Consider the following 27,328-nt stretch of genomic DNA (forward strand, 5'->3'; position numbering starts at 1 on the left):
TATTTCCTCATCTACTCTCTCCAAGCTGTGAGCACTGAGCAATTTTTAGTTCTTGTTTAAATTAAACATTTATGCTAAATGTGTTGTGGATGTCATTAAAAGTCTCTTGTCCAAAAAACTGGATAACTTTAGATAGTCCACTGAATATAACAGACTCCCTATAAATCTCCAACTACAGGGTGACCCAAAAGTCTCCATATATAGGGAAAATTAACACTTTTTAGCAAAATGTCTTCCAAAATCTTTCATACTTAGTATATGTATATGTAAACTTGTTACCATTTTTGTCTTCTGGGAGACATGTAACTATTTTGTTTAGCATCTGGAGGGCAGTACTAAATGAAAAAAAAAATCCATCTTGAAACAAAATAATAACAATTTACACCGATCATCCTGTTCAAAAGTTTGCATCCCCCTGGCTCTTAGTGTATCGTGTTACCTTCTTGAGCATCAGTGAATGTTTGCACCTTTTATAATAGTTGTCCCTCAGATGTCCTCAGTGTGAAAATATGGATCTCAACATCATATAGCCACGGTTGGAGACGGGTCAAATATGCAGAATATGCTGGAAAAGTAAAGAATGTGCAAGACCTGGAGGATTTTTCTGAAGAACAATAGGGAGTTTAACTGCTCAGGACAAACAAGGGACTCATGAACAACTATCACAAAACAAAAAACCAGTCGTGGATCATCCAGGTAATGACACACAGTATTAAGAATAAAGTGTATGTAAACTTTTGAACGGAGTAATTTTTATCAAATCAGCTATTATCTTGTCTTGTGGAGTATATGTAATGTGAAATGTGTGCTATATGTTATGTGAAACAGCTTATTCAGGACAATACTAAATAAAAAACAACATGGGATTTTCATGATCCCTCTTATTTTGTTCACAGAATTAAGATTTTTCAGATTCTGCAAGAGGTATGCAAACTATATATATATATATATATATATATATATATATATATATATATATATATATATATATAGTATGTATAGATACAGATATATAGATATATATAGATATATATTTGTATTGAAATCATTCTCATGATTTCTACTCAACATGCATAAGATCCAGAACCACTGTGATGACCTCCTACAGGAGGTCTTTAAACAACACAGCGTTGCATCATGTTGCTCAATGCCACACCAGGGTTCAGGTGTGCATAGTGGACTGTTTTGGCTTGCAATAAAAAATAAAAGACATCAGAGAGTCCACCCATGCTTCAAATCCACCCAACACCCCCCTTTTCCCCTTTCAATCCCACCCCTATTCCTAGCTGTGGGAGTGCATGGCTAATTTACGAGCACAAGTGATGCCAACTTGCTCTCTGAGGAGGGCAGATTTTAACACCTCCAAATGCTTTAATGCATCCCAGCTGACCTTAATTATAAAAGTATGGCACCCGCGAACCCCTGCTCCCCTTGAGAGGAGATGGGGTGTGAGCATGGCTACCTGCCGCAAGCTCCTCTGGAACACAGCTCAATGTTAATAGTTGCATCCTGAGAAGAAATCAATAATCCTATAAAATGTGATATCACAGTGTCTAGAATAGAAGCCCTCCACCATTTCTGCTCTCTCTCTCTCTCTCTCTCTCTCTCTCTCTCTCTCTCTCTCTCTCACTCACTCTCTCTGTTTCTCTTTCTCTAGGACTCTTTCCTCATATTCCTTGGGGGAAGGTGTTTTATAAAAGAAACTGTGAGGGTTTTTTTTTTATGGCGGATGCTTAGGTTGTTGAGAGGGTCAGTTTGCTGATAGTGCCTGCTCGGGTCTTCAAGCCAATATTATACAACAGAGAGTACATTTAGGTGAAGCCTTTGATGAAGATACTCAAGTTTATCTGGTAAAAGCAAAAAAAAAAGGTAAAAGGATCCTCATGACTAGATGTACCTGGATAGGACATGTAATATACTCTACGTACTGGCAATGTATGTAAAACCGACATCACTGCCCCAGTTGCAAATTGGCCCATAACATTGAATTATGAGTGAGCACGAGGCCCATGCATGGCAAGGAACATCGAGACATCGTTGTGCTGATAAACTGCCCAGACAATAGATAACTTTTTATGTACCTCCTCATGCAGAGCACAAATATTATGACTTCTAGTACATGAATTAACTCTCTAGCCTGGGGGCTTCCTCTCAGCTGAGGTTAAGAGCTTCTTTAATTAAAGATCAATACTGTTTTGCCATATATTTTGCCTGTGCTGAAGGAGACGGGGGTGCTCATCTTCACAGGCAGGCAAGCAGGCAGGCATGAGTGATGGACTGGGACTGGCAAAGAGGAAGTGCTGTGATGGTCCGCTGCAGACTCGTACTTGGAAGACAATTTCTTGGACTGAAAGTAAGGAAGCTGGAATAAAGCAGCTGAACTTGGTTTTGCTGACTGCACCGGTTTCAACAAGATGCTTAGCTGAAGAAAACTCCAACATCTGTTGGACTTTTGTTGCTTGATATAAATGACATTATTTTGCGTAATAAGAAAACTGACACCAGATTCAGCTAAGGACAGGAGTTTGTTGGGCAGTATGTTAAGCTGTGCTTCACCAAGTACAGCTGTTGTCTGCCTTATGGCATGCCTACTTCCTGAACAGACATATTGGGTATCTGTGCACTAGGGAGAGCCAGGTGGAGCATCGCGGATTGATCAAAGAACCCAGGCCACTCTGTGGAAACACACCTTGGGCCCTTGTTTTTAGTACAGGAGATAGCAGGCACAAAACACACCTTCAGACTCCAGGCTGCTAAATTCCCCTTAGATCTCACTAATCCACTCAGATTGTGTTTGACAGGACAGGGATCCTCCTTCTGTTTCCAAAGCCTCATTTATTCCAGAGCATGGCTAACAAAGGGTGCTTGTGTCCTAGCCTTGGCGCTATGTAGCTTTCCAAAATGGAAACTCATTTGGCCTAGCAAATGAAGTCTGTTAATTGTGTTTAAGTAATGTTTGACCACTCAGTCATGTGATCAAGAATCAGCACCACTGAAGTTGGAATTTGTCACCCAGTATGAAATGTTTAAGTGAGTGCATATGCATAATGTAGTGCTCAAAAAAAAACTTGAATATTGTTTGTGTGCTCTATTTTAGTAACGTGCAAAAATTCAGCACTTCCAGTGTAATATTAAAAATATAACACACAGGTCTCAAGGGTGAGGTACTGTTTATAGACACACACAAACTCTTAAAACACAGAGAGAGGTGTGAGGTAGGATTGCAGCAGTGTTGATCTGAGGGCCCAGGCGGCCGGCTCTTATTGACACCGGGCCGGCTCTGGTTTAGCCTGGCTGGGTCTCCTAGGGCCCGTTGACCAGCCTCTTCTCCCCCACTGCCACACAAGAATAAGCCAGGTTAAACAGTTAAACGCCAGCAAATCCTGCACTGCCCTGTGGGAAATTTGCCTCTAATCCCAAAGTTATAGGCACACAATCAAAGCCAAAAAGCCCGAGCAACAAATCTCATCTTTCCCCTCTGCACAATCTGTGGCCTCCTGGGAGAGCAGGGAGAGCGCGGCGGACAAGGCTGAGATGGATAAATACCTAAATGATGAGACAGTCTGGGGACGTGGGAGCAGTGTCTGGCTATGGCCGTTCACCTCCAATTTGGCAGGCGCACGAAGAAAGGCAATTGGACGGCAGCCCCCACACAGCAGCCAGTCCTTATTATTATAAGTTGAAGTGCAGCTTCAGGAATGATTAATGACAGTGTCAGGGCAAAAACAAAGCGTGGCGCAAGTTATCTCGCATCCACCTGCTCCAGCCGGCCGATTGGATGGGAATGGAAAAGGACCCGTGTGCAAGCCTTGATAATAGGACTGAGAGAGGTAGAAAGAATAGGAAGGATAGGACTGTAGGGACTGATCAGGGAGGAAATAAATGCAAATGTGAATCTCAACCACCATGAATAGGAACTTATTTATATATTTGTGTCACATATTTTTAAAGACTGTCCTGGCAATACAGTTAGGAACATTATTATGGAACATGGTATATTTTTACGTTGTAAAACAGACACTATTTCCATATGGTTGTGAATATTCATCTGCAAGCTGCTATGTTGGTGTGTGTACATGTCCAAGTGCAGAACAGTGGACGTAATTCTCATCCAAGGTGTGAAACTTTGCAAGGCCCAGTGTGTGATTGATTTGACACACAGAGTGGACTTTCATGGCGTCTGTGTTTGTTACATGCAGGCGGACTGTCCCCTGCTGTATTGGTGTTGACATTTATAGGATGGTGTTGGAGGAGCCCTGAACGAGGCTCTAATTAGATAGAGAAGCAAGGAGAAGAACAGCAACCAGACAGTGCCATCCAATGGTTTATTCAGAAACTGCTGCAAGAGAAATAATCTCATTTAGAAAGCTTGTAGTCTGCTATTCAAATAAAAAAAAATAGATCTACTACAAAACTCAAGTGTTTCCTTTAGCATTCTAAGGAAGTATTTTTTTTTTTTTTTTATTTTGTAGATATTTTGATCAATATAAATTCTATTATCGAAATATTCCTGGGGCAAAAGGGAATTTATTAATATACCAAGATGAATTTGAAATACACACACACACACACACATATTAGCTTAAACATTTCTTCAGCATTCACTCTGATGAAATTTGAATCATAATCCATTATGCTCAATCTGCAAGTTCTAGTAAGTCACTATGAGAGACAGAAAAGTTTCAGTAAATTGCTACTATAGTCAGTAGTTTTGTAAATATTTCTACTGGAGCCAGTGGTCATTGAGAAATTTACCACCATAGGCTAAGTTCCCCCAAAACATCACATAGTTAAGAGCATCTTAACTGGGAGAGAGAGGGTGTGTTCAGTGTGATGCTCGCTCTACCATTTAACAATTAATTTTGTGATGCATTTTGGGGAAACTTGATCGTAGTCGGTAGTATTTGTGAATGTTACTACCATAGACACTAGTAGTATTTGTGACTGTTACTACCATAGACACTAGTAGTATTTGTGACTGTTACTACCATAGACACTTGTAGTATTTATGAATTTTACTACCATAGTTAGTAGTTTTTGATCAAAAGTCAATAGTCTTGTAAATTTTACTCCCATAGCCAATGGTCTTTGTGAATATTAGAACTATAGTCAGCAGCCTTTGTGGATTTTAGAACCAGTACCTGTAATATTTTTGAACATTAGCACCATAGTCAGCAGTCTTTGTGAATTTTAGTATAATCACCAGTAATATTTGTGAATTTTAGTGGTATTTGGGAATTGTACCGCTATCATCAGTAATATTTGTCAATTTTATTACTATGGTCAGCAATATTTGTCAAATTTACTAATATAGTCAGTAGTCTTTGTGGATTTTACTACCACTGTCAGTAATTTTTGTGAATTTTACTACCAAAAGTCACTCGTATTGTGAGTTTTACTCCCATAGTCAATGGAATATTAGAACTATAGTCAGCAGTCTTTGTGAACTTTACTACCATAGTCTTTGTCTGGTCTGTGTGTATGTGTGTATGGACAGGGCTTTTCACACAAGACACTCTGAATCAGGTCAGCTGGTGGCAGAGCTGCAGCAGTACTGTGACTAGAGAAGGCACAGCTGACCTAGATAATGACGTGTACAGGGTTTTATTTATGCACACCGTCCTTAGTGTGTGTATGTGTATGTGAGTGTGTTGCTGTTTGGATACAATCACACTGCTGCATCAGCAGTTATGCAGTTATCCTTTTTAAAGTTCCAATATAATATATTACTGTATGTTTTCCACTCACTGCATATATTCTATCATCAAATGAAATGAAAAGTGAGTATGTACACACCTTGTGTGTCTGCTAGAGATCTGCAACTTGTCCAAGCACAGCCTCCACAAAACACTAGGTAATGAAAGTTCCCCACTGCTGCCTCTGCTAATAATACTTCACAGCTTCAGAAAGGGAGGTGGTCATCAAATAGTGCAACACAAGACTCACCTTTTTAAAGTTCCTCTCAGAATTCATGGATTCTTTCTGAGAATTTGAGAAAAGGAGGATAATAAGAGAGCAGGATTGCAGGCCTGGGGCCATTGTAGCAGCCTGCACATTTGTGACTGTGGGCCTATTGCAACATAGAAGCACTGATAGAAAGGTCAAAGGTCAGTGTTGTGTGGTTTTAGCCCTCAGCAACGCATCCCACTGAGACAGGCTCAAGTGTGACCAAGTCGGAATCTGTCCGCTTGTCATTTCAGCTTGCTCCTGAGCTCTTGAGACGATCAACAGAGGATTCCAAAACAGCACTGTTTCATTCTTAAGCTTAGTAAAGAAGCCATCCATTTCCTCTCTTCAGATAGTCAGAGACAGTGCACACTACAAACTGTCAAACTGATGTATGATGTGATGCTGGTATGTAGTGCCAACATGTATGTGTGTGATGTAGTTGTGTCTGTGTACATTGCCCTGTTTTTCAATCTACTTCTAAAGTGCCTGAATTATAAATTTTAGCATGTTTTAAAATGAAAAACAATACCAAAAATGCCAAATCGATATCATTGTAATTGTTCCTCAATTAAATTGAACCCCTGCTGATTATAAAAGTAAGCCATCTTGTAGAATATTACTTCACTTCTTATTTAATCAAAGTGAAACTCACCTCCTGTTGTCCTCTGAAGTTAATGATATTCCTGAGAGGGATTTAGTTTTTTTTATTTTATTTTATTATTAAGGTAGATAAAGTGTGAAGAGATTACTGGGGCGATAATAATAAGATAAAACAAGTCTTGAGGAAGCAGTGTTCTGCCAATAGTTTCTAAGAAATGGGGTTTTTCTGTGTGGGATTGCAGAAGCCTTTGAAAGGCTTTGTCTTTTGTGTGAAAAAAAGCAAAAACAAAATGAATACACCCAAAAGAATATGCATGAAAGGGAACAATATCTGGTGCCATATGTGTATGTTGCTTTACATATTCGTTCTGTTTTCACTCCCTCCAATGTTTTGTGTGCCTTCTGTGAAGCCAAGCTTTGCGTCTTGAGAGTCTTTTAATGAAAACAGCGAAGGTACAAGAAAGCTCTAAAATCTCTTATGCACTCAAACGCACAACCTAGGGACAAAACATGAATTGAGAATCGTGTCTTCCCTTGTAGTCTCATGCTCAGACAAGTGCGCGTTTTAGCAGTGCAGTTCACACGTGGAGTCCGGTGGGATGTGCAGCTATGTGTTTATCATAAGAGCGACACTTTTCTGAGCTTTTCTTCTGCTGCTGCTTTGGGTGAGCCTGAGAGTTCACAGAGCTGTAGAGCAGGAGGCACGGTGGCACTCAGCAGTTCCTTGACAGAGCATCTTTCAGTCCCTCAGCATTGCTTTTAATGAGGGCTCAGGGGGTCAATGGCGTCTGGTTCTCTGGTTGATCACCTTTCATGTTTTTAGAGAGAACTAGATTAAGCATGTGGAGTGACAGTGGCCCATTCCCTTTTGGCTTTCCTGGGGAAAATTCTCTGGATTAAACATGCTGTAAACACTGACAAAAAATGTGGACCTATGCACTGCCATAGATGAACAACAACTGTATACAATTAAAATACAATTTTAAACTCATTTGAATAGGTCATGGAAGCAAAGCTACTTCATTGATGTATAGCTATATTAATGCCACATAGGTTTCTATATTCTGTCTTATACAAGACTAACTTGCTTTTTATGGCTTCGCATACTATCCTTGTACACTGGCATACAAACTTTTTGAAGTCTCTGCAGGACCAATAAGTGAGACTCAATTTGTAGATTTTTATATCTCTGTATGAACTAAGGAATATTATTTCTCTCTAACTGCAGAAGTTGCAATAAAAAGACAATGGTGCCACTTTGTGGTTCTAACAAAATATTACCATGTAAACCTCAAAATATTGCAGACTAGAAAAAGAAAACCTGCTACAATTGTACGGAGAACGCAAAAAGCAGGATTCTGTTTGCAATCCTTTCAGTAAATCACCAGTAACAATACAAATATTAACACTTTTAAAATTTGAGCATTCGCTTCTAACATTTTGGTGCCAGTTACTGCAGCGCACCTTCAGAGTAGGTCTTGTGGAGTCCATGCCTCGACACGTCAGAGCTGTTTTGGTGGCACAAGAGGGACCTACACAATATTAGGCAGCTGGTTATGGCTGGTGAGTCTGTGTCCAGGATAGCTTCAAATCCCTGTTCTTGGCTGACAAGAGTGGAACCCAAAGTGGTCTTCTGCTGTTGTAGCCCATGCACCACAAGGTTAAATGTTTTGTGCATGCTGAGATGCTTTTCTGCACACTATGGTTCTAAAGACTGATTATTTGAGTTATTATATCCTACCTGGCAGCTTGAACCAAGCTGACCATTTTCCTCTGACCTCTCATATCAACAAGGCATTTCCACAGAATTGTCCCTCACTCAATGAAAACTCTAGAGACTGTTTTGTGTATGTGTGTGTGTGTATACAGTGGTTATTATAGTGTTTATATGTATTATTGACTTCTTATAGTTACCATTCAAACCTCAATAACTTAAAATCTTCCCCAATAATGGAGAAGTGGTAGCTCTGAAAACTTCTGCGCATGAGTTCATGATCATGAGTTCAAATCCCAGCAACGCCAAGCTGCCATTACTGGGCTCCTGAACAAGGCCCTTAATCCTCAATTGTTCAGTTGTATAAATAATAATAATAATAATAATAATAGTAATAATAATAGTAATAATAATAATAATAAATTAGATCACTGTAAGACGCTCTGGATAAGGGCATCTGAAAAATGCCATAAATGTTGTTTTAAATAATGCCAGCTTGGACCTGATGCGTTCTGTCTTTGGAAAGTTAAGCACTAAAAAGCTTAATTAATCAGGACTAATCAGTCTTTATTTAAAACTGGTTTGTGTTCTGCTAGAATCCTATAGTTTTCATTGTTTTGTCCCTTATGGAAAATCACATACATGATCTTAAGTTTTTAACAAGTGATTACATGAATAATATATGAAACATTGACAGTCATGGGCAAAAAATTGCATTTGGAAAAAAGACATACACATGCACTATACTGCATGTGAAAAGTCCACATGTGAAAATGTGTTAAACAACAGAAGAGTCTAAGTTTCACATGAGAATCTTTATTATTCATATGTAAAGATTTACAGTAAAGATTACTTTTCTATAATCGGTCTCTCCAAAAAAGTATTATGTTCTTAAAGGGAAATTTTGTCTGAGTAGAGATGACTATCTTGCGAAATTAGTCCTGTTGCAAGGGTTCTTTGAGACTACAGTGAATAACCAAGCTTAATATTAGCCAGTTAGTCTAGCCTGCTATGCCTTTGATGAAGTTAGCATAGCCTTCCTGTCAACACTCACCTGGCCATTCTCCTCTAATTCTTTTTTTGAGGCGGGGGGGGGGGGGGGGGGGGGTGTATGTGAGAAAATGTCAGCATATCATCAGTTTCTGAAACTAGCCCATCTGACACCGACAAACATGCTACAGTCAAAGTGACTGAAATCACATTTTCCCCCATTCTGATGTTTGATTTGAGCATTAACTGAAGCTCTTGACCTGTATCTGCATGATCTTAAATGTTATGCTGTTGCCACATGACTGACTGTTCAGATAATTCCACGGTGCAGATGTACAGGTGTTCCTAATAAAGTGGTCCAGTACCGTATGTATACTCGCACTGTATTTAAGTATTTTTGCAGTCTGTTGGTGACACTGTATTTACATAGATGGGCCAGCAGAGGGCGGTTATCCATATCAAGATGGCTGTACGCCGATCAGCCATAACATTAGAACCACCTGCCTAATATTGTCTAGGTCCCCCTTGTGTCGCGCAAAACAACTTTGACTTCACAAGACCTCTGAAGGTGTGCTGTTGTATCTGGCACTAAGACATTAGTAGCAGATCCTTTAAGTCCTGTAAGCTGCAAGGCCTCAATGGATCGGACTTTTTTCTCCAGTACATCCCACAGATGCTCGATTGGATTCAGATTTGGGGAAATTGGAGTCCAAGTCAACACCTTGAACTCTTTGTCATGTTCCTCAAACCATTCCTAAACAATTTGACATGTGGCAGGGTGCATTATCCTGCTGTTTTGGAGATGTTGTGTCCCAGTCATCTAGTCATCACAGTTTGGTTCTTGTCAAAGTTGCTCAGATCCTTGCCCATTTTTCTTGCTTACAACACATCAACTTCGAGAACTTACTGCCTACTATATCCCACCCGTTGACAGGTGCCACTGTAACCAGATAATCAATTGTCTATTATTCACTTCACCTGTCATTGGTTTTAATGTTATGGCCGATCGGTGTATACTCATAAGAGAGATGCTATCATAATTCCAGGGCTAAATTGATTAAACTTTTACTTGGTTCTTATTTTATGAAATGCTGGGCTGCATATTGTTGATCAAGCAACATATCACAAACTCTAATCTGCACATTTACAATTATGAACTATCTTTAAATACCTCAATATATAAATCGTTTGTAGGAAGGAATAACATTGTCTCAGGATCTACTTCTCCGTCTTCAGTTCTGAAGAAAACCCCTCAGATGGGTGATGAAACATTGTCTAGACTAAAACACAGGAGCAGTTTTCTTGGTTTACCACATATCAGTTCGTCCATACTATTTCTTGATATTGTGCATCAGTTCACTCATTCAGCCAGCAGGTGGCGCAATACACCACCATATCAAATTTCACCTCAGCCCTTGATTTGTTTTATCTTTTACGCAGAATGACTGATATATTAAGTACAGATATAAAGTGAATATTTAATTACACGTGATATACATAATTTTATACATAATTTTAAGGCGTTTTCAAAGAAATAGACTGACACTGTCAGGGGGTTTTCTGGTGTTGGAAGTGCTGTGCATAAAACTATTTCTATTAAATAATCCAAACAAAACCACACAGGTGAGGTGTGGTAGAAATCAAACTTTGTTAGACTTAAATCCATACTTTTTAAATATATGAGGTTTTATCATTCTTGCAGATTTATCATTGAACTTGTAAAATCTGTGTCTTATAATTTAATGCTGCTTTGAATCCCAAATGCATACCCCCACCCACCCCCATCCCCCACCACCCCGACATGCGTCGACATGAGTGGTGATTATAGTTGTTCCAGTCCTCAAGACTTATGCTTTCCTTTCTCTATCACACTTACCTGAGCTCTCAAAGTGCACACTCAATATCTAATGAGTCAAGATCCAAATGTGCGTGATGGGAGAAAGGATGAAACAAAAAGCAGTAGCATGTGGGGTTCCTAGGTTTGGCAGTAAAGTCCATGGGCCTGTTCTGGTGTGGTCCTTTATGCAGCCATCCATTCAAGTCCCGGTTAGTTTCGCTCTCAACCCAAACAAACTGGCAGGCTGTGTTTATTTGCTCGATCGAGAAAACAAATTCTGAAATCCCGGTGCAGTTCTGGAGATCAAAACCACAATGCAAAAATCAATTAGTTCTACAAAGTCTCAAGATTGGCATTTAGCAAATTGCCCCTGAAATACAGTTGCATACAAAGCTTGTTTTTGTTTTCTGCAGAAGAAAGACTGAAATAAGTTTTAATAAATTACACATGTCCTGTGTTTTATCATTTAGAACAGGGCCAACTTCTTTCTGGCCCTGTTTTACATAGTACAGTTTGGCTGAAGAGGGAATGGGATCCATCCAAACCTCCAGTCATATAATTCACAGGTTGTGCCTAAGAGACTTGATTACTGAGACAACATCTTTTTTTTTTCTCTCCTTCAGTTTGAGGAAGGAAATGTGAAAGTGCTCTAAATAAGCTTTCCTGGCCTTAGTCATCATAAGCAAAGTCTAATACAAGCAAGCTTTAACTTTAAATACAAAACAGTGAAATTCTGTCAAAAATAACCAGAAAATGTACACCAACCTCTGCTGCAGTTTCCCACAGCACTCTCTAGGACCCTGGTGTTATTTCAGCTAATAAAATGTTAATATGATGATTGTTTAACCAAAGAGATTTTTTTTAATCTGGCAAATACAAACAAACCACAAATTTGTCAAAACTATCTTTAAAATGATAGTCCTATTGTCCTAGGCTGGAATGCTTACCATTATAAAACGACTTAATAACAATTCATGAATCAATAAAAAAAATGAATTAAAAAAAGCCTCTGGGCAAAGGGAAAAATGAATTGCTCTCAGGATGTACTTTAGAACTTCATGCACTCTTTATATTCATTGAGAAAGAAGCCGAAAACTGCATCTGGAGAGGAAGAAGAAAGACAAGTAAAGCCAGGCACATTCCATCTTGTCTTCTTGGGCGGCCAACAGACCTGCAGCATTCCTCTACCTGCCCGTCAGACCAGGTGCATACTGCACACAGTGTGTTCTCTTACACACACACACACACACACACACACACACAGAGAGAGAGAGAGAGAGAGAGAGAGAGAGAGAGAGAGAGAGAGAGCAGAGTGAGATGCACCCTTGTGGGGAGACGGAGGGCAAGAAGGGAGCAGTGGGTAGAACATCCGGGTCTTTGGAGAGGCTCATCACTCACAAAGCACAGCAAATGCAAAAGCCTTCTTACTGTGGCTTGGTATACCTTCATCAACTCCAAACATACACATACACACACACACAAACACAAACATGCAAGCACCACTTGGAGGGGATAAGTGACTCTCAAGTGGGAGGAGGAGAGCTGGGGACTGGGGAGAGGTGAGAAAGGGGAGGAGGGTGGAGGAAACTCATTTCAATGCTCCTCTCATGCGGAGGCAGTTGTATCTGCAGGGATTGCCGAATGTAAAAAAGCCACAGCCGCTCCCAGAACAAAAGCACCATTCAGCGTGTGGAGCTGCTTCCCCTCCACACTACTCCAGTATCGTGCTTGTGCACACTCAGCCCCAGCAACACACTCACTCACACACACACACACACACACACACAGTCTACTTGTACATGCTATTTGACAGGCATGGGACTATATGCTTGAAAGGCTTGAATCAGGCCCATTATTTCCAGCGTGCTGGACTGTTCCTTCCCTTCACGCTCCGGCTGCCTCCAAGCTCTCCCACAGTCCCCCAACCTCACTCATGTGTGCAAGAAGAGCAGGCGAAACCCTCCCTCCCTCCTTCGCTCCCCTTTTCCATATGGCCTTTCAGCACTTAACTTCCAGCCATTTCCCTCTTTAAAATCGATGTGGAAGGGAAGCACTGATCATCCTTAACACCCCTTTAGCTGGCTCGCAAGTGGTATATTCCAAGGCTACAGAAGTTGAGAGAGCACATTGTTCATAATCTAGCACTGGAGGGGTGACTGCATTAGCTGCATATCCTCTTTTTCCCCAGTGCCTTACTAGATCTCTTTTTCTTTCCCATACAACATAGTCTTGATAATCTGAACCATCCTGTGCCATCCTATTTTTTTCAGGATGTTCCAACATCTGATCACAATCAAATAATCTGGACACAATGCTACTCTTTATGAAGGACTGGCGGTTGCTCCCAGAAGAATCTTGGGAGATTGGGGGGGGGGGGGGGGGGGGGGGTGTGCACAGCTGAATGTGTGGAGAGGGAATAACATATTGTATAACACCAGAGTTGATATCTTTTAAGTGGAACACAGAATCAAACAGGAAGACTTGAAGTACTGGGAAACTACCCAACATCTTTTAAAGACCTATAAGGAATCACATGTATTTTCCTTCCAGTGTCACTGAGGTCAATTTCACTTCCTCTTGAAGTTTTTCGTGCTTCAGCTCCCCACCCATTTTACTGTCTTGCCAAATTATTATTATATGGGAGTTTCCAACTATTTTAATCCTCAAATCAAACAAATATTGTTTTAGCCTTAAGAGTTAACAAATGATAAATATATCAAGACACATTCATAAACACTAATTCTTCTCATTCACTTAAATTACAGATGATTTCACATGCACCCACTTATCCCAAGCATTAATTATTTATTCCATAGTAATGACATATTTCCTTCAAATACCCTTAAAATTACAGACCTGAGGTTGAAACAACAGCAAAATTGAATGATTTCTATATTTCTTATAGTTAATTCTGATATGCACATCCTGTGACCTGATATGCACATCCTTATAGACATTTGCTGCTTTTTGAGGTAAATAACAGTTTGTATCAATATAACACACCAAAGACCACACCCCCTACTTCCAGGCTTCAACACATTTTTCTTGCCAACCTACAATTAGCATACCTGACAAAGGGCACTCCTCATAAACCAGACTCACACTAATAGCAGGTATGTTGTGATCAGGTGACAAACCCTACACTTCTCATGAATGGGACTTGCCTGTAGGCTGACTCTTTGCACTTAATAAGATAAACTGATTGGATTTCTTCCTGTTGTTAAATGAGACCTGACATCTCTTAAGGCAAAATTTCAAACATAGAAAATCTATTTAATGATTTTGGTAGGAAGTGAACATTTAACAGGGGGGACAAAGCAGACAGTGTCATAGTGCCCTGCGCATGAAATGATTCAGATAGTGTGATTTGTTTTTAAAAAAAATAAAATAATAAAGATACAAAAGAATACAACTTAAGTAACATACATCCTGTTTTAAAAACAGATTATGTATGTTAAAATCCAGCAAGAATATTGTTTCAAGTGCAAAGAATGTCAAAGCAGCAGCATCTCTGCTGCAAATCTCTGAGCTAAACAGACCACTATGTTCTGTTTAGTACATGGTGCTATGTGAGCAACACAGGAAATGCATGAACATCCATATTTGTGGTATGAGAAAGCAGACTGACTTCCTGAACTCTGAATAGTCCTAAGGATAGAAGCATGGTGTTTAGATATGTCAAAGATGATCATTGTAGTTCTGTTAAGAGGAGACAAGAGCTACTTCATTTCAGATCATGATGGGAAACAGAATTCGGAGAAAAGCACTGTTCTCTGTTTTAACATAATAAAATTTTGCACATTTATTTTCCAAGATAAATATATTATAAGGCTACATGTCTCTTCAAATAACAAAACTAAAATTTCTCAATAGTAATTTAAATAGTAAATAGTAATTAAACTGAATAGTCATTCAAATAACTAAATAGTACCTTATAACATGCTTAGTATTAACAAACACACAAATTAGGGTTTGTGGCTTAAACTGTAGCATATTAAACCAGATTTTTTTAAAAAGCAATCTAACCTCATATAAGGTACTGTCACTATGACAACCAGGCTGAACATTTCAGCTTGATTTATTACAGAAAAGAACTGCAAACAAACCTTCATAATTGGTCATAATTGTCTTGCTAGTTGTAAGCTACGTATCACATACATGGTGTCCCAAAGGTTTCCATACATAGGGGAATTACTTTTTAGCTAAGTGTCTTCCAAACTTTTTCATACTTAGTTAATGTTAATATATATATATATATATATATATATATATATATATATATATATATATATATATATATATATATATATATATATATATTCTTTTTTTATTTTCAGATAGCCTTTAAGCTATAACCATTTTATTAAGCCTTTGCCAAAAGAAGAACGTATTGAAATCATTCTCATGGCTGGATCAGGAAGCTGTTTGAAGGTTGAGATTGACTTTAACAGGAAACATGGCAAACACATCACATATGACACTGTTGCCAAACTTATTAACAAATTCAAAAAGACTGGAAGTGTTGCACGTGCATTTAAAACTGTAGAAAGATTCGCCTTTCTACCAAAACGAAAATGCAATGACCAGAGTTATCACCGACGAACTATTTACTTAACAGTTTAAAAGGTAACCATAGACTGTCCAGGAGGATTAAAAGTAAGAGTATGCAGTGGAGTCGCCATGCGCGCGTGCATGATGGAAGTAAGAGATCCTTCTGCAGTTTCCTCCTCGCGCCTGCCTGCACGCCTAAACTTCTTTTGGGAACGGGGACTATTTGCAACAAGTTCTCAAAAAGAAACCCTATCATTCCCCTGCGACAAAATACGCATGACAGCGACCACACTGACAAACAGTGTGTTTACGGTTTAAATGACAAACGATACCAGCTAATCGAAAGCAGTTTGCTCTTTGGTTAATTATGTCTTATTCATACTTTCAGGCGGAAGGATTTCAGAGGCGCGGTGCGGCCAAAGCTTCCGCCCAGTTTTCCGATGCGCGTCGGCCGAGTTGAAAATGGAGTTCGTGCAGAGAAAGCAGATCCTCTGAACTTCCACACCACTCTTTTTTTCTCTCTCCACATATTCTTTCGCGTGTATTTTTTTTTTAAATAGTCCGATTCAAATCCGTGTATTAATCTTTGCGTCGGATCTTTTTTCGAGTCTGTCCATGCTGTAGAGAGCTGCACAGTGAGGCGCTGCTGGTTTGTGTTTTCCCAGTGTGTTGGCTCAAACTTGCAGAGAGGGAGTAGCTCGGTCGCTAGCTGCCCGGTCACAAAATCCAACCAAACAGAGTGGGGGGTTTTTATGTGTTTGTGTGTGCACTTATTAAGTTTGAGACACTCGTGGAATTTGTGACTGATCGCAGTTGAGGACGTTGAGGATGATCACTCGGTTGCAGATGGATTTTATTCATTGGGAAGATCCGAATCAGCGGCCGCGGCTCCAGTCCTTCTTCTGAATTGGCTGGTGGGAGCTGCGGAGCTCAGCAGCAATATGCACCGCAGTCACACCGGACTGTCGCTGTTTTGTGAATAACTGCGTTTCGATGCGAACCAAAATGGTGATTTTTGCGATTTATTTCCCCGCCTTGACTGCGTCGTCGATGCTATTTGCAGGCTTTGGATCCCCGTGAGGAAAAAATGAGCGAAGAACCGGCAAATCCAAATAACGAGTGAGTTAACTTTAAACATTTGTTGGACCTACTCAAAATCTAACCTATTTCCACTGATTAAACATGTCTTCTTGGGTTGTTTATTTTTCTCCTGTTTTATATTGTACTAAGTCTAGACTACTGCGGCAGAGTGACAGGAGATATGTTTTAATTTATAGTCTATAAGGTGATCATTTTCACTATGATTACTGTGATGTGGGTTTAAACCCTTCACAGGTCATTTTTCCTCATCTGTTTTCTCACTTGTAGTTTATGATACTTGTTTGCCATGTTGTTTTGAAGGCCCGTTTCATTTCATCAGGACTGTCTGTGTGTTAAAGATCTGTATTATAGGCTGTCCGTCTCATATTTTGCATTACCGTGCTTGTTATAAGCTTCTCATAAAGCCAGTGAATTATTTCACTTCACCCAGTAGGAAATAAGATCGTATTTAGGATAATATTGGTTAGCCGTGCCAATGTAATGGTCTGTGTGATGAAATATTAGCATTACATGGCAGCTGGGGAAAATGTAAACATGATCGCGTTTAAAGAAGACGGTGTAAATGGAGCCCACTGTTTTGTGCTATTCGTCAATTTTGTTGAGCGTTTTTTGTTTTCGTTGGTAAAAGTGGCCACGAACTGATGTCGAAACAGGTCGAAAATGTGTACTTGTAGATATATATAATTGGAAAGACTTTAAAAAGGAGTCATTTGCGCGATGTGAGGTGTTTAATTCAGAGTGCGGGATTATTACCGCAATGTCGGGCTCAGACAGGCTGTGGACGCCATATTTTTCTCAATCACACTCATTTGCATATCGCAGTCCTCATTCATAAAAAACGCGAAAATGACCGTTTTTGACCCTCAAACCGGTGTTTATGAAAACTACAGATAAAGAGATTTGTAATGTAGTGTAAAATGATGTGGTATTCTTTGAGTATTTGCGCTTTTTCTCCACGTATAATCCGTGTGGGTTTTTTTTTTAATGGGCTGTTCGCTTGTTGACAGTCAGTGAGGAAAAGCTGGTCGGGAGGCGCTGCGGTCACGTGACCGCCTCCATTCATAAACTACCTGGCTGCTCATTCACACTCCGCTCTACTGTAAAGACCGGAGGCTCACACAAAGATCACAGCTAGCATGCTGTTGAGCTGATTATTTCCTTGGCACATCTCGTACATTTCAAATGGCCTTTGCTGTTCAGCTCAAGTTTTGATGGTCGCACTACATGCACACTGCAGATTTCTCTCTTTCTCTCTCTCTCTCTCTCTCTCTCTCTCTCTCTCTGCCTGCCTCATGTCAGTGGAGCGCCCATGTTCTCTCGCCATTTTTTCCCCATGTATCAGATCCATGTATCATCAGACTCTGTGTCCTTGAAACTACTCATGTCCAAGCACATGCAATGTTAAAATCACTTTATTTTTGTTCTTTCATTTCCAACTGATAATGTATAGGTCATCTTGTGATGGTTATGTATTCAAGTCACCATTTTGCACAATTATTATAAATTTTTTTTTTTTTTTTTTTTGAAGATTTTTTTTTTCTTTTTTGTCCCTGGTCGAGGAAGGTTTTTTTTTTTTTTGGCGCAATGCTGAGGATTAGCAGATGCTGCCGATGTGGTCAGGAGAAAGACAGCACGATAAACAAAATGATGGGACAGTTTAGCAAAAAAATCACTCATCGTTCTTCTCAACAAAATGATTCTTTTCCAACTCCTGTGCAATTTGAGTGGTGTTGACAAATGCAAGAGGATACATCTGTGTGTTCTGCATGTGTTAGGACGTGTCTCGTCCGTGACGCAGTGTTAATTTTCACTCCAAACCTAGAGTACATATGCAGTATAGTTTCCAAAACCTTAACATCCTGCATTTTTGTCTTTATTATGGCGCAGTTTTGTGTATGTATTTGCATATCTTTTGGGGCGTATTACTGAAGTCAGCTGTGTAATAAGCTGTTAGGTAACAGTTAAAATAACCTGCACTGCCTGTGAGTTTTAAAATGACATTTTATTTTGATATTCAGATGTTGGTGAATAGATCAGAGACACATGTAAGATTTGCCCTGTGTTTGTGTGTGCATGGAGACCCATGATGTTTCATGAAGTCTACTGACACAGGAGGCTAATCTAAACTGTAGGCCTAAGGCTAAAAAATAACAGGAAATGAATAGGTAACATGATAAAACACAAGTTTTATTACTCATATCACTGTTTTGAAAGTATTCTACGGGTCACATATCAACAACCATTATCATCCAGAAATGAAAGTGTCATGCCTAGCATCCTGTGGGCTTTGTTTTATTGTTTTTCCAAATGATTTTTTTTTTCTATTTTCAGATTAATTTATGATTCAAGGCACACACTTTTCACATTTCATAATTTAAAATCATAATTTAATCCAATGTGTGCCATACAAAGTGTTTGTACACTAATTAAAGCCATTACACCCACATGGAGAACCAGGATAAACATGCTGTTTATTCACTTTTCCACGTCTTCTGTTACGTTTTTTTTTTAAGTGCACTGTATTGTAAATATGTTTGGCCCAAATTTGACTACACCCATGTCTCATGTTCCACTGACACTGTCGTATATCTTGGCATTTGTTTTCCTGATAAAACCCAAACGTGCTGTTGTACCAGTAGTGTGGTGTGGATTGAATTTAAAGTCAGTTTTGCTACAGGGGCATGCTGCTTACTTGGCAACGCTGTTGTGTAGTCTGATTCTAGGTCAGACTAACCTTACTCACTGTACATGTCCTGGCAGCGCCATTTTTTGATGTTTAATGATCCTTACTGAGTGACTGGCAATCTAAGTGATATAGGTTGTAGCTCAGTCCTAAATGAAGGTAACACTAATTAGTTTCTTTGATGGGATTATTAGAGGCTTTCTAAACTCACAGAAAAGAAATAGAGCTGTCACATTTGCCTATAACTCTGACTGGACCAGTGCTGCAAAATTAGCACTTGCCATAGTAATAGTTACATCTTGGACAATAATGAAATATTGTTGCAGCAGCAAATATAGCTACTTACAGCCCCATGAACAAACCAAATATGTATCAAATATGTCTGTATTTAATAAATAATCTGGAGCAACAGTTGAAATTTGTTTGTTGATATTGGTGACAGTTGCACTCACTTCCATCTGGCCTAAAGAAGATAACAAATAAAGAAGAACATGTGGTGCTATAATACTAATGGCGAGTCTAAACTACGTTCTAGCTATCGCAAGAAAAATGATCCACGGTGTGTTTACACTGAGCTAGTGTAGCTAACGATGTTCAAACGCATGCATTACTTCCTGTTTACAACTTTGATGTCTGATTAGCAGCCTTGGCTGATCGAATTACATACTAGCTACTAGCTAAGCCTGAACTTTTCGTCAGGACACACTGCTGTCTTTGCTGTTCCATGCAAATTTACATTGAAATTCTGTGAAAATGGGATCCCACAGGGCCCCACATGCAGATCAACCAAATTACACATGCACACACATGAATGGCTAGGTTTTGTTTGTGGGCACAAATATCATTATTACCTCTGCATTTGTTTTGGAAGGTGCCTTTTATGGTGTTTTTTTTTATGGTGTCTTATGGTGTGTGTGTGTGTTTCCCACCCCAAATTTGAAGGTTGCATACATATTCGTTTTGGTGAGCACAATCCCATTATTCTGTTCAGATATACACGAAGGTTTCACAAAAACTGAACCCAGACCTGTCCCCTGATGCACTCTGCAAATTATTTGGTATTAATGTAGTGTATATATGTTTTTACATTTACAGTACCATATAACAATTTTATAAACCAAGGTTAGTCAGTTGTAGTGGTGTGACCAATTCAGCATAGCACACTTCTAGTTTCCTGTCAAAACGATTTTTTGTTTGCTTTAGAAACCACCATTTTGTTGGATTATAAAAAAATTATAAAGGTTTTCCTTATAGATACTTTAAATAGATACCTTGAACGTTTTGAAACGACAAATGTGTATGACCTAAATAAACAGAGTCTGTAAGCTGATGACTGATGACATGACATTTATGTTGTCAGTCTGTGGTCAAGCTAAAATCAGCCGTTCATTCATATTGCTGATGAGTGACGGAAACGTTGCTGTTTTTTTTGTTTTGTTTTTTTAACATGCCCCTAGCATTAGTACAGGCTATGCTTAGTTTGTTTTGTTTAGACTGAAAAATAAATATATGTAAAAAAGTATATACATTTATATGAAATAAATGTCAAAATAACATTGATGTGCTTATTGTGACGACAACCTGCTAAGCAAAAACAAGGATTCATTCCTAACTTATACACACAGATCAGATAGCCAAATGATTGTGCCTGAGCTTTATAGACATTTATGTTCTTTAATTTTTTTGTTTGTTTGTTTTTTTACTTTATGAAGAGCAATGTGGTGTTCAGGGTCAAAAAGAAATTTGATTAGTACTGATGAATTCAAAACAATGTTCTTATAATGCTTTTCTCCCCCTCCCCCCTCCCCCAGAACACTTTTACAAATGATGCGTAGTCATCTGAATATGACTCTCATGTTTAATGATGACTTGGCCAAAGTACATAAGGCTAATTATTTAGGCCAAGCTATTAACTATTCAAAGCCTCACTGCCTCGGTCTTGTGTCGACTTGAAAATTCTGAAAGAGCGCCAGAAATCTGCGAAAGAACTGATAATGAAAGTGTATAATGTTAAGAGTTTTTTGATTCTCCTCAACAGACTTCCAGCTTCCGTCACTTTGCATTTAATTCTGTCATTTCAGCTCGGTTTTGTTTAATTTTTAAGTTCAGTGACATTCTCATCTAGACGAGACGACGAGGCATGTCTCTGCGCACAAGTCTTTCCTCAGGGCACATTTCACAGCTCAGTTTTGTTGATGCCATGGTTTAAAATGGTAACTTGTGTACTTCCTGTGACGGTGGTTTTGTCAGTTGTGTGGCCGGATTAAAATGGGAAGGATCCAGTTTTGCTTACGTTTCCTGCTGTTTGATGATTTTTAGTAGTTCTATTTTATAGTTAAACATAAATCAAACACACATAAAGTGAAATAAGTGGAGCTGGTGAAAGAAGTGGTGTTTAGAAGAAATCCCGTGGGAGAAAGGTTGGTTTTTGGACTGACATATCTACATGATGTCTGTGTAGGAAGTGAATGATTAGCAGCATTTTCCCTGAAGCTTGATAATGCTGCGTGACTGGTGGCTCCTTTTATTAAAGTGACATGAACGTTTATGGTTTATAAAGAATCAAAGCAGATATGTTAGTTTTAATCCTGAAAAATATTATTGTGAGACTTGTGTTAGTTTAATCCTGAGTTTTGAGTGTGGTTGCTTCCATGGTCAAACTCAAATACTGAGTAAGAGCTGAACCAGTTCCCTCAAGTTGCTCTCATTTCCTTTTTATATTTAAGGAACAGAGCAAGCAACGAGCATGAATGTCACATGCCTGTAATATCATTTTGTACAATGACGTGGCTCAGTTCTGATTTGATTTAGCCATACACTGTCTTCCCCCTTTTTATGAAAGGGATAAATAACTGAGTGACTACTTGAGTATTGATTGCACTTCATATTTACTTATATACAAGAAGTCCTGTTTTGTTGTCTCTCATAGTGTCTTCCAGCTTTCTGAACTGTGTGTAAATTCCTTGAGGGGTGTGTGTGTGTGTGTGTGTGTGTGTGTGTGTGTGTGTGTGTGTGTGTGTGTGTGTGTGTGCGCGTTGAGCTTGATTAGGCTGCAGCTGCGCTAAGCCTGTGTTCTTGTCTAGGAGGCCACAGGCATAACGGGCTACAGATGTAAATCTAAAGCCTTGTGCTGTTCATCAGCTCCCCAAACTCTTTGAAAATAAGGAGGGTAAATCTGTGCGCCTGCCTGGGTGTATAGTGCCTTGAAGTGTTTGCTCACATGTACGTAGTTGGCGTTATTCTATCAAACAACAATAAGTGGAGTTATTTCACATTTTACCCTTACACTCATAATAATGTGTATATTTTATGTAGAACAAACTACATTATGATGTGCTCACTAGATGTTCAAAGAAGCTCAGTGGGAAATGCGTAGATACAGCTGTCCTGTAATTAATCATCCTGTATATCATTAGCATCATCATTCATCTTGGACTCATAAAATGTCATGAGATCAGTGCCAGTGAGAGAGCTTGCTGCCAGTCCAGCCTGCATAAGTGTACTTCAGCGTGTTGCATGTAACAGTGTTAGTCTTGCGTTTGTTGGAAGATCATGAATTGTGCATCACTGCCAAGTTATTCCATGAGCATTTAATTGCCCAGCATATAATTAATCAACCGAGGCTATGCTCTTTACTCAAGGCACCTCTGGTATGTAGTCGCATGTACAAAATCTGTCTGCTTATTGAATATAGTGTCCTATTAGGAATGTAACCGAATATGAATGCATTATTCTGAATGAAGCAATAATGTGTTCTAAACACAGTTTATTATTTATTATTTTCTTTTCCTTAGAAAGCTTTCCAGAAACATTCACAGGGTATTTGGTTGAGACTAGAGATGTGCGACAAGAGTGTGATCCTGTAGGAAGCTGCAAAAAAAAAAAAAAAAAAGCTCACGTGAGTGGGAGAGGTCAAATACGAAGCTTGCCGGACAAAAAGTCACACAATCAGAAGTAGTCAGATATGAAACTTGCAGGACAAACAAGGATCATGAACATACAGTGTTGTGCTATGGATTTACATTGTGCCTTCATTCAGCCTTAGTAACTGCCTGATCAGGGTAGCAGTGGTTTAAATTGGGCTACTAGTTTGTTTATATTTTGAGAAATAGAACCAACTCAGTTTGTTAGAAAATATCACTAGGAGGTTAAAAAAAAAAAAAGTTGCAGTGCACATCTCTAGTTGAGACCGATTATGAACTCATGAGTGATATAACTAAAGTAAAGGAACTGTCAGAGCCTGAATTCACAGACCACAATGATGTTGCTGGCATTTCTACCTCTGTGGTTTATTCAAGTGTTTTCCAGTGGACATAGTGGTATGATTCATTAAAAAAAAAAAAAAAAAAAAACCTCCTGGGTTAGGCCATGACCACTTTGAGTTTAAATGTAAATACAGATGCAGATATTTTTGTACCATACAGATTGATTTTATATATATATATATATATATATATATATATATATATATATATATATATATATATATATATCTCAACCCTGGCTTGTGGTTTTGGAAGATCTAACTGTAGATTCACAGTAGAGCTAATACAAGCATGATGTGATGATACAGGAGCTTATAAATGATTAACATTAGTAACAGAGAAAATGCAATAGGAAAAGTTTGGCGTTTGCTGAGTCATGCTAATTAAATCCACAAACTGAGTAAGAGGGATTTTGAGGGAAGTTTCATCTCATGTGTATGATGGTGGAAGAACCTGGTTCCTCATTGCATTTACTCTGTCGATTAGAGCTGCATCCCTGGAGAGCACTTGAACATCAAAGCTCACAGCCACGCTGCTGCAGTCCAAACTTGCGGTTCTGCTTTTTCTGTAAATGTAGTGCAAGGTTTTAATTTTCAAAATGTTTGCGGTTAAATTAAGATCATCTCAATATGTGGCTTGATTGATGTTGAGAAGAAGTTTCTGCTTTCGATACACAAACCCTGGGCCTTGATTTATTGCGATACCACAGCGCTTGGGCACTAAAGCATTGTTGTCGGGATTGTGTTCCCAAAATATGGGATCGTATCAGAGTGAGGCAGAAAATCGATGGCGCCAAATCTGGCGGACCCCCTGGGTATACTATCCTTTTGGCAGTTGTTTTGCTGTTTGTTATAGCTTCATGTGGAAAGCCTTGTTGTAATTCATGTAGCCATCTTAAACTTGTACTCATTTCAACTTTTTAATGCATTTAAGCTGCATCATAGGTCTAAATTAGCTAGTTAGGTAACGTGTAGTAAGGTTCAATGGGCCAAGATGAATAATGTATTTTATCATATATTTAATACTAATTTAATACAGATGGGACTATAGGGTCTTAATTTCTATAGTTTCTTTTCTCAAAATTTAAGACCTGCACCACAGGAGAATAAAGAGAAGGGTTTTTATTTCAGGAGCATTACTGAAGAATAAAATGATTTTCATGGATGATTTATGGTCTGGTTACTGCTCATTAGGAAATATGTGGGCTTTTTCTTTGTTTACTTTGCACTTTTCATATACAGATTTCACAAGACATCCGATGTTGAAATGTGCCACAAAATCATAGAATTTTTTTTTTGATATTTAATGAAATAATCATGATTGAGAAACGTATAACATTTTAAATACATAAAATCAGCTTAAGTGAAATTTTTACAAAGCGTGTGTATGTATATGGGCACATGAGCATCAGAACTGGACCATGGAGCAATGGACGAAGGTGGCCTGGTCTGATGAATCATGTTTTCTTTTACATCATGTGGACGGCCGGGTGCCTGTGTGTTGCTAACATGGGAAAAGATGGCACCAGGATGCACTACGGGAAGAAGGCAAGCTAGTGGAGGAAGTGTGATGCTCTGGGCAATGTTCTGCTGGGAAATCTTGTGTCCTGGCATTCATGTGGATGTTAATCTGTTACATACCACCTACCTAATCATTGTTGCAGACCAAGTTCACCCCTTCATGGCAAAGGTATTCCCTAATGTCAGTGGCCTCTTTCAGCAAGATAGTGTGCTCCGCTACACTGCAAAAATGGTTCACGAATAGTTTGAGGAACATGGAGGAACATTGAAGGAACATGAAAGAGTTCAAGGTGTTGACTTGGCCTCCACATTCCCCAGATCTCAATCCGATTGAGTATCTGTGGGATGTGCTGGACAAACAAGTCCAATCCACTGAGGCCCCACCTCGCCACTTACAGACCTGTTGTTAACATCTTGGTGCCAGATACCACAGCACACCTTCAGAGGTCTCATGGAGTCCATGCCTCGACAGGTCAGAGCTGTTTTGGCGGCACAAGAGGGACCTACACAGTATTAGGCAGATGGTTTTAATGTTATGGCTGATTGGAGTGTGTGTATATAAAGATGACGGGTAAGAAAAGATTTAAGGTCGTTTCTTTGCTGAAAAGGATCATGGACAAAAGAACAAAAGTTTGCTTGTGTTTGCCTAACTTAATCTTTGGGTATATTATAAAACCATACATACACAAACATTAAACTGATACAGTCCAATTTACAATCCAAAAAAAATCTACTTGAACCTTTTAGTAAGATTCTTTTTTTATTATTATTATTTGGGTATGTTAAACCATAGTTAGTAAGTTAAGTATTGGCCAAGCTTAAAGCAGCAATGCTCAAAAATTGCTAGCACTTTTTTTTTTAAACATTACTACTTCCGGTCATTTGATTAACAAGTTATTCTTAGCTTATTAGAAGTAAAATAAGACACAGTTCACAACGAAGATGCAGTTATATGACATTTGTTTCATTCAAAGCTAAATGTAGTGGTATATGTTCAGGTGCGTTAAAAATCTTACTGCATGTACAATTACTACAACTTCATTTCGATGTATTGCATTTATTTTTGTTGGCATTAAGAAGTTGTTTTGAATAATGCATTAACATGATCGTTAGAGTAAAGGACAGGGTCTGCAGAAGAAATATGATCATGCTGGATAATAAACAAATTCCACTGGATAGCAACTCATGACTTGTGCCTTATTTATACTTCTTCGCCCGTGTATTTGTGAACATGTGAGGGCTCATGGCACGGGTGCTTGCATTCATATGTACACACGGCGTGAATGTGTCCACTAGGGAGAATGAGTGTAGAAGAAGCAAAGTAGTGGATGTGTTGATGTTGAAGTTTACTACTTGCGTGTTAAAGAGAAGTTTGAATTCCGCATATTTACAGGAAGTATTTAATAAATATGGACTGCATAATGCCTTTAAAATGCTCAGTTTATTTCTTTTACTCATGAACTCGGCAAACTTTCATGTTGCCTACCATAGCACTTTAGCTAGCTAATTAACCTGACGTGAAACACTTTTTAGTTTTATATAGTTACAATATAGTTACATAACTTTAACTATAATGAAGTTGTGCAAGCATACTTTTCATGCCTGCAGAAACCTGACCCTTCTCTCACTCTTATCTCACTGCACATAAGAACTTTTCAGATGCTTTGCGCTCATTATAGCATTACATTCGAGGCAGGTTACCAGTCAGATTAAAGAATTATATTGCCAACGTTACGTCGAAACCCTTCATAAAACCCAGACAGTGTTACACACTTCCCATCTGAACCAATCGGTGTTCAGCTGAAGGCTTGTTGATGCACTATCCACTGTTTTAGGATTTTGGAGGGCTGCACATCAGCCCATTAGTGCACCTCTGTTTACCACACTTACACACAAACCATGCCTCTCACTGTGTCACAACACAAATATGCAGATGCACTTCAACACAGAAGAATAAACCAGCATTTATAGGCAGGCCGGATGTTCTCCATGACTCGACTATGCGTCACGGTCCAGTCTGATTCCTCACTAGTAAAATGGTTTATGAATCTTTTTGTGGTTGTGGGTCACATGACCCTGCGTAGTCTTATGTGATGAATATGCTGTATATCCAATCGT

General features: G+C 39.0%; 1 protein-coding gene across 1 annotated transcript in view; it reads left to right on the plus strand.

Annotated features, from left to right (window-relative positions):
- The first annotated feature begins 16,062 nt into the window (after positions 1 to 16,062).
- The window catches only part of spred1 (sprouty related EVH1 domain containing 1), a 28,566-nt gene continuing 17,300 nt past the window's right edge, over positions 16,063 to 27,328 (plus strand). The window contains exon 1 of the mRNA XM_017476572.3: positions 16,063 to 16,760. Coding sequence (XP_017332061.1) covers positions 16,729 to 16,760 — 32 coding nt within the window. The 5' untranslated portion in view covers positions 16,063 to 16,728. The remainder of the gene's footprint in view (positions 16,761 to 27,328) is intronic.

This window comes from Ictalurus punctatus, chromosome 9 (genome assembly GCF_001660625.3).
Source record: "Ictalurus punctatus breed USDA103 chromosome 9, Coco_2.0, whole genome shotgun sequence".
Taxonomy (NCBI): domain Eukaryota; kingdom Metazoa; phylum Chordata; class Actinopteri; order Siluriformes; family Ictaluridae; genus Ictalurus; species Ictalurus punctatus.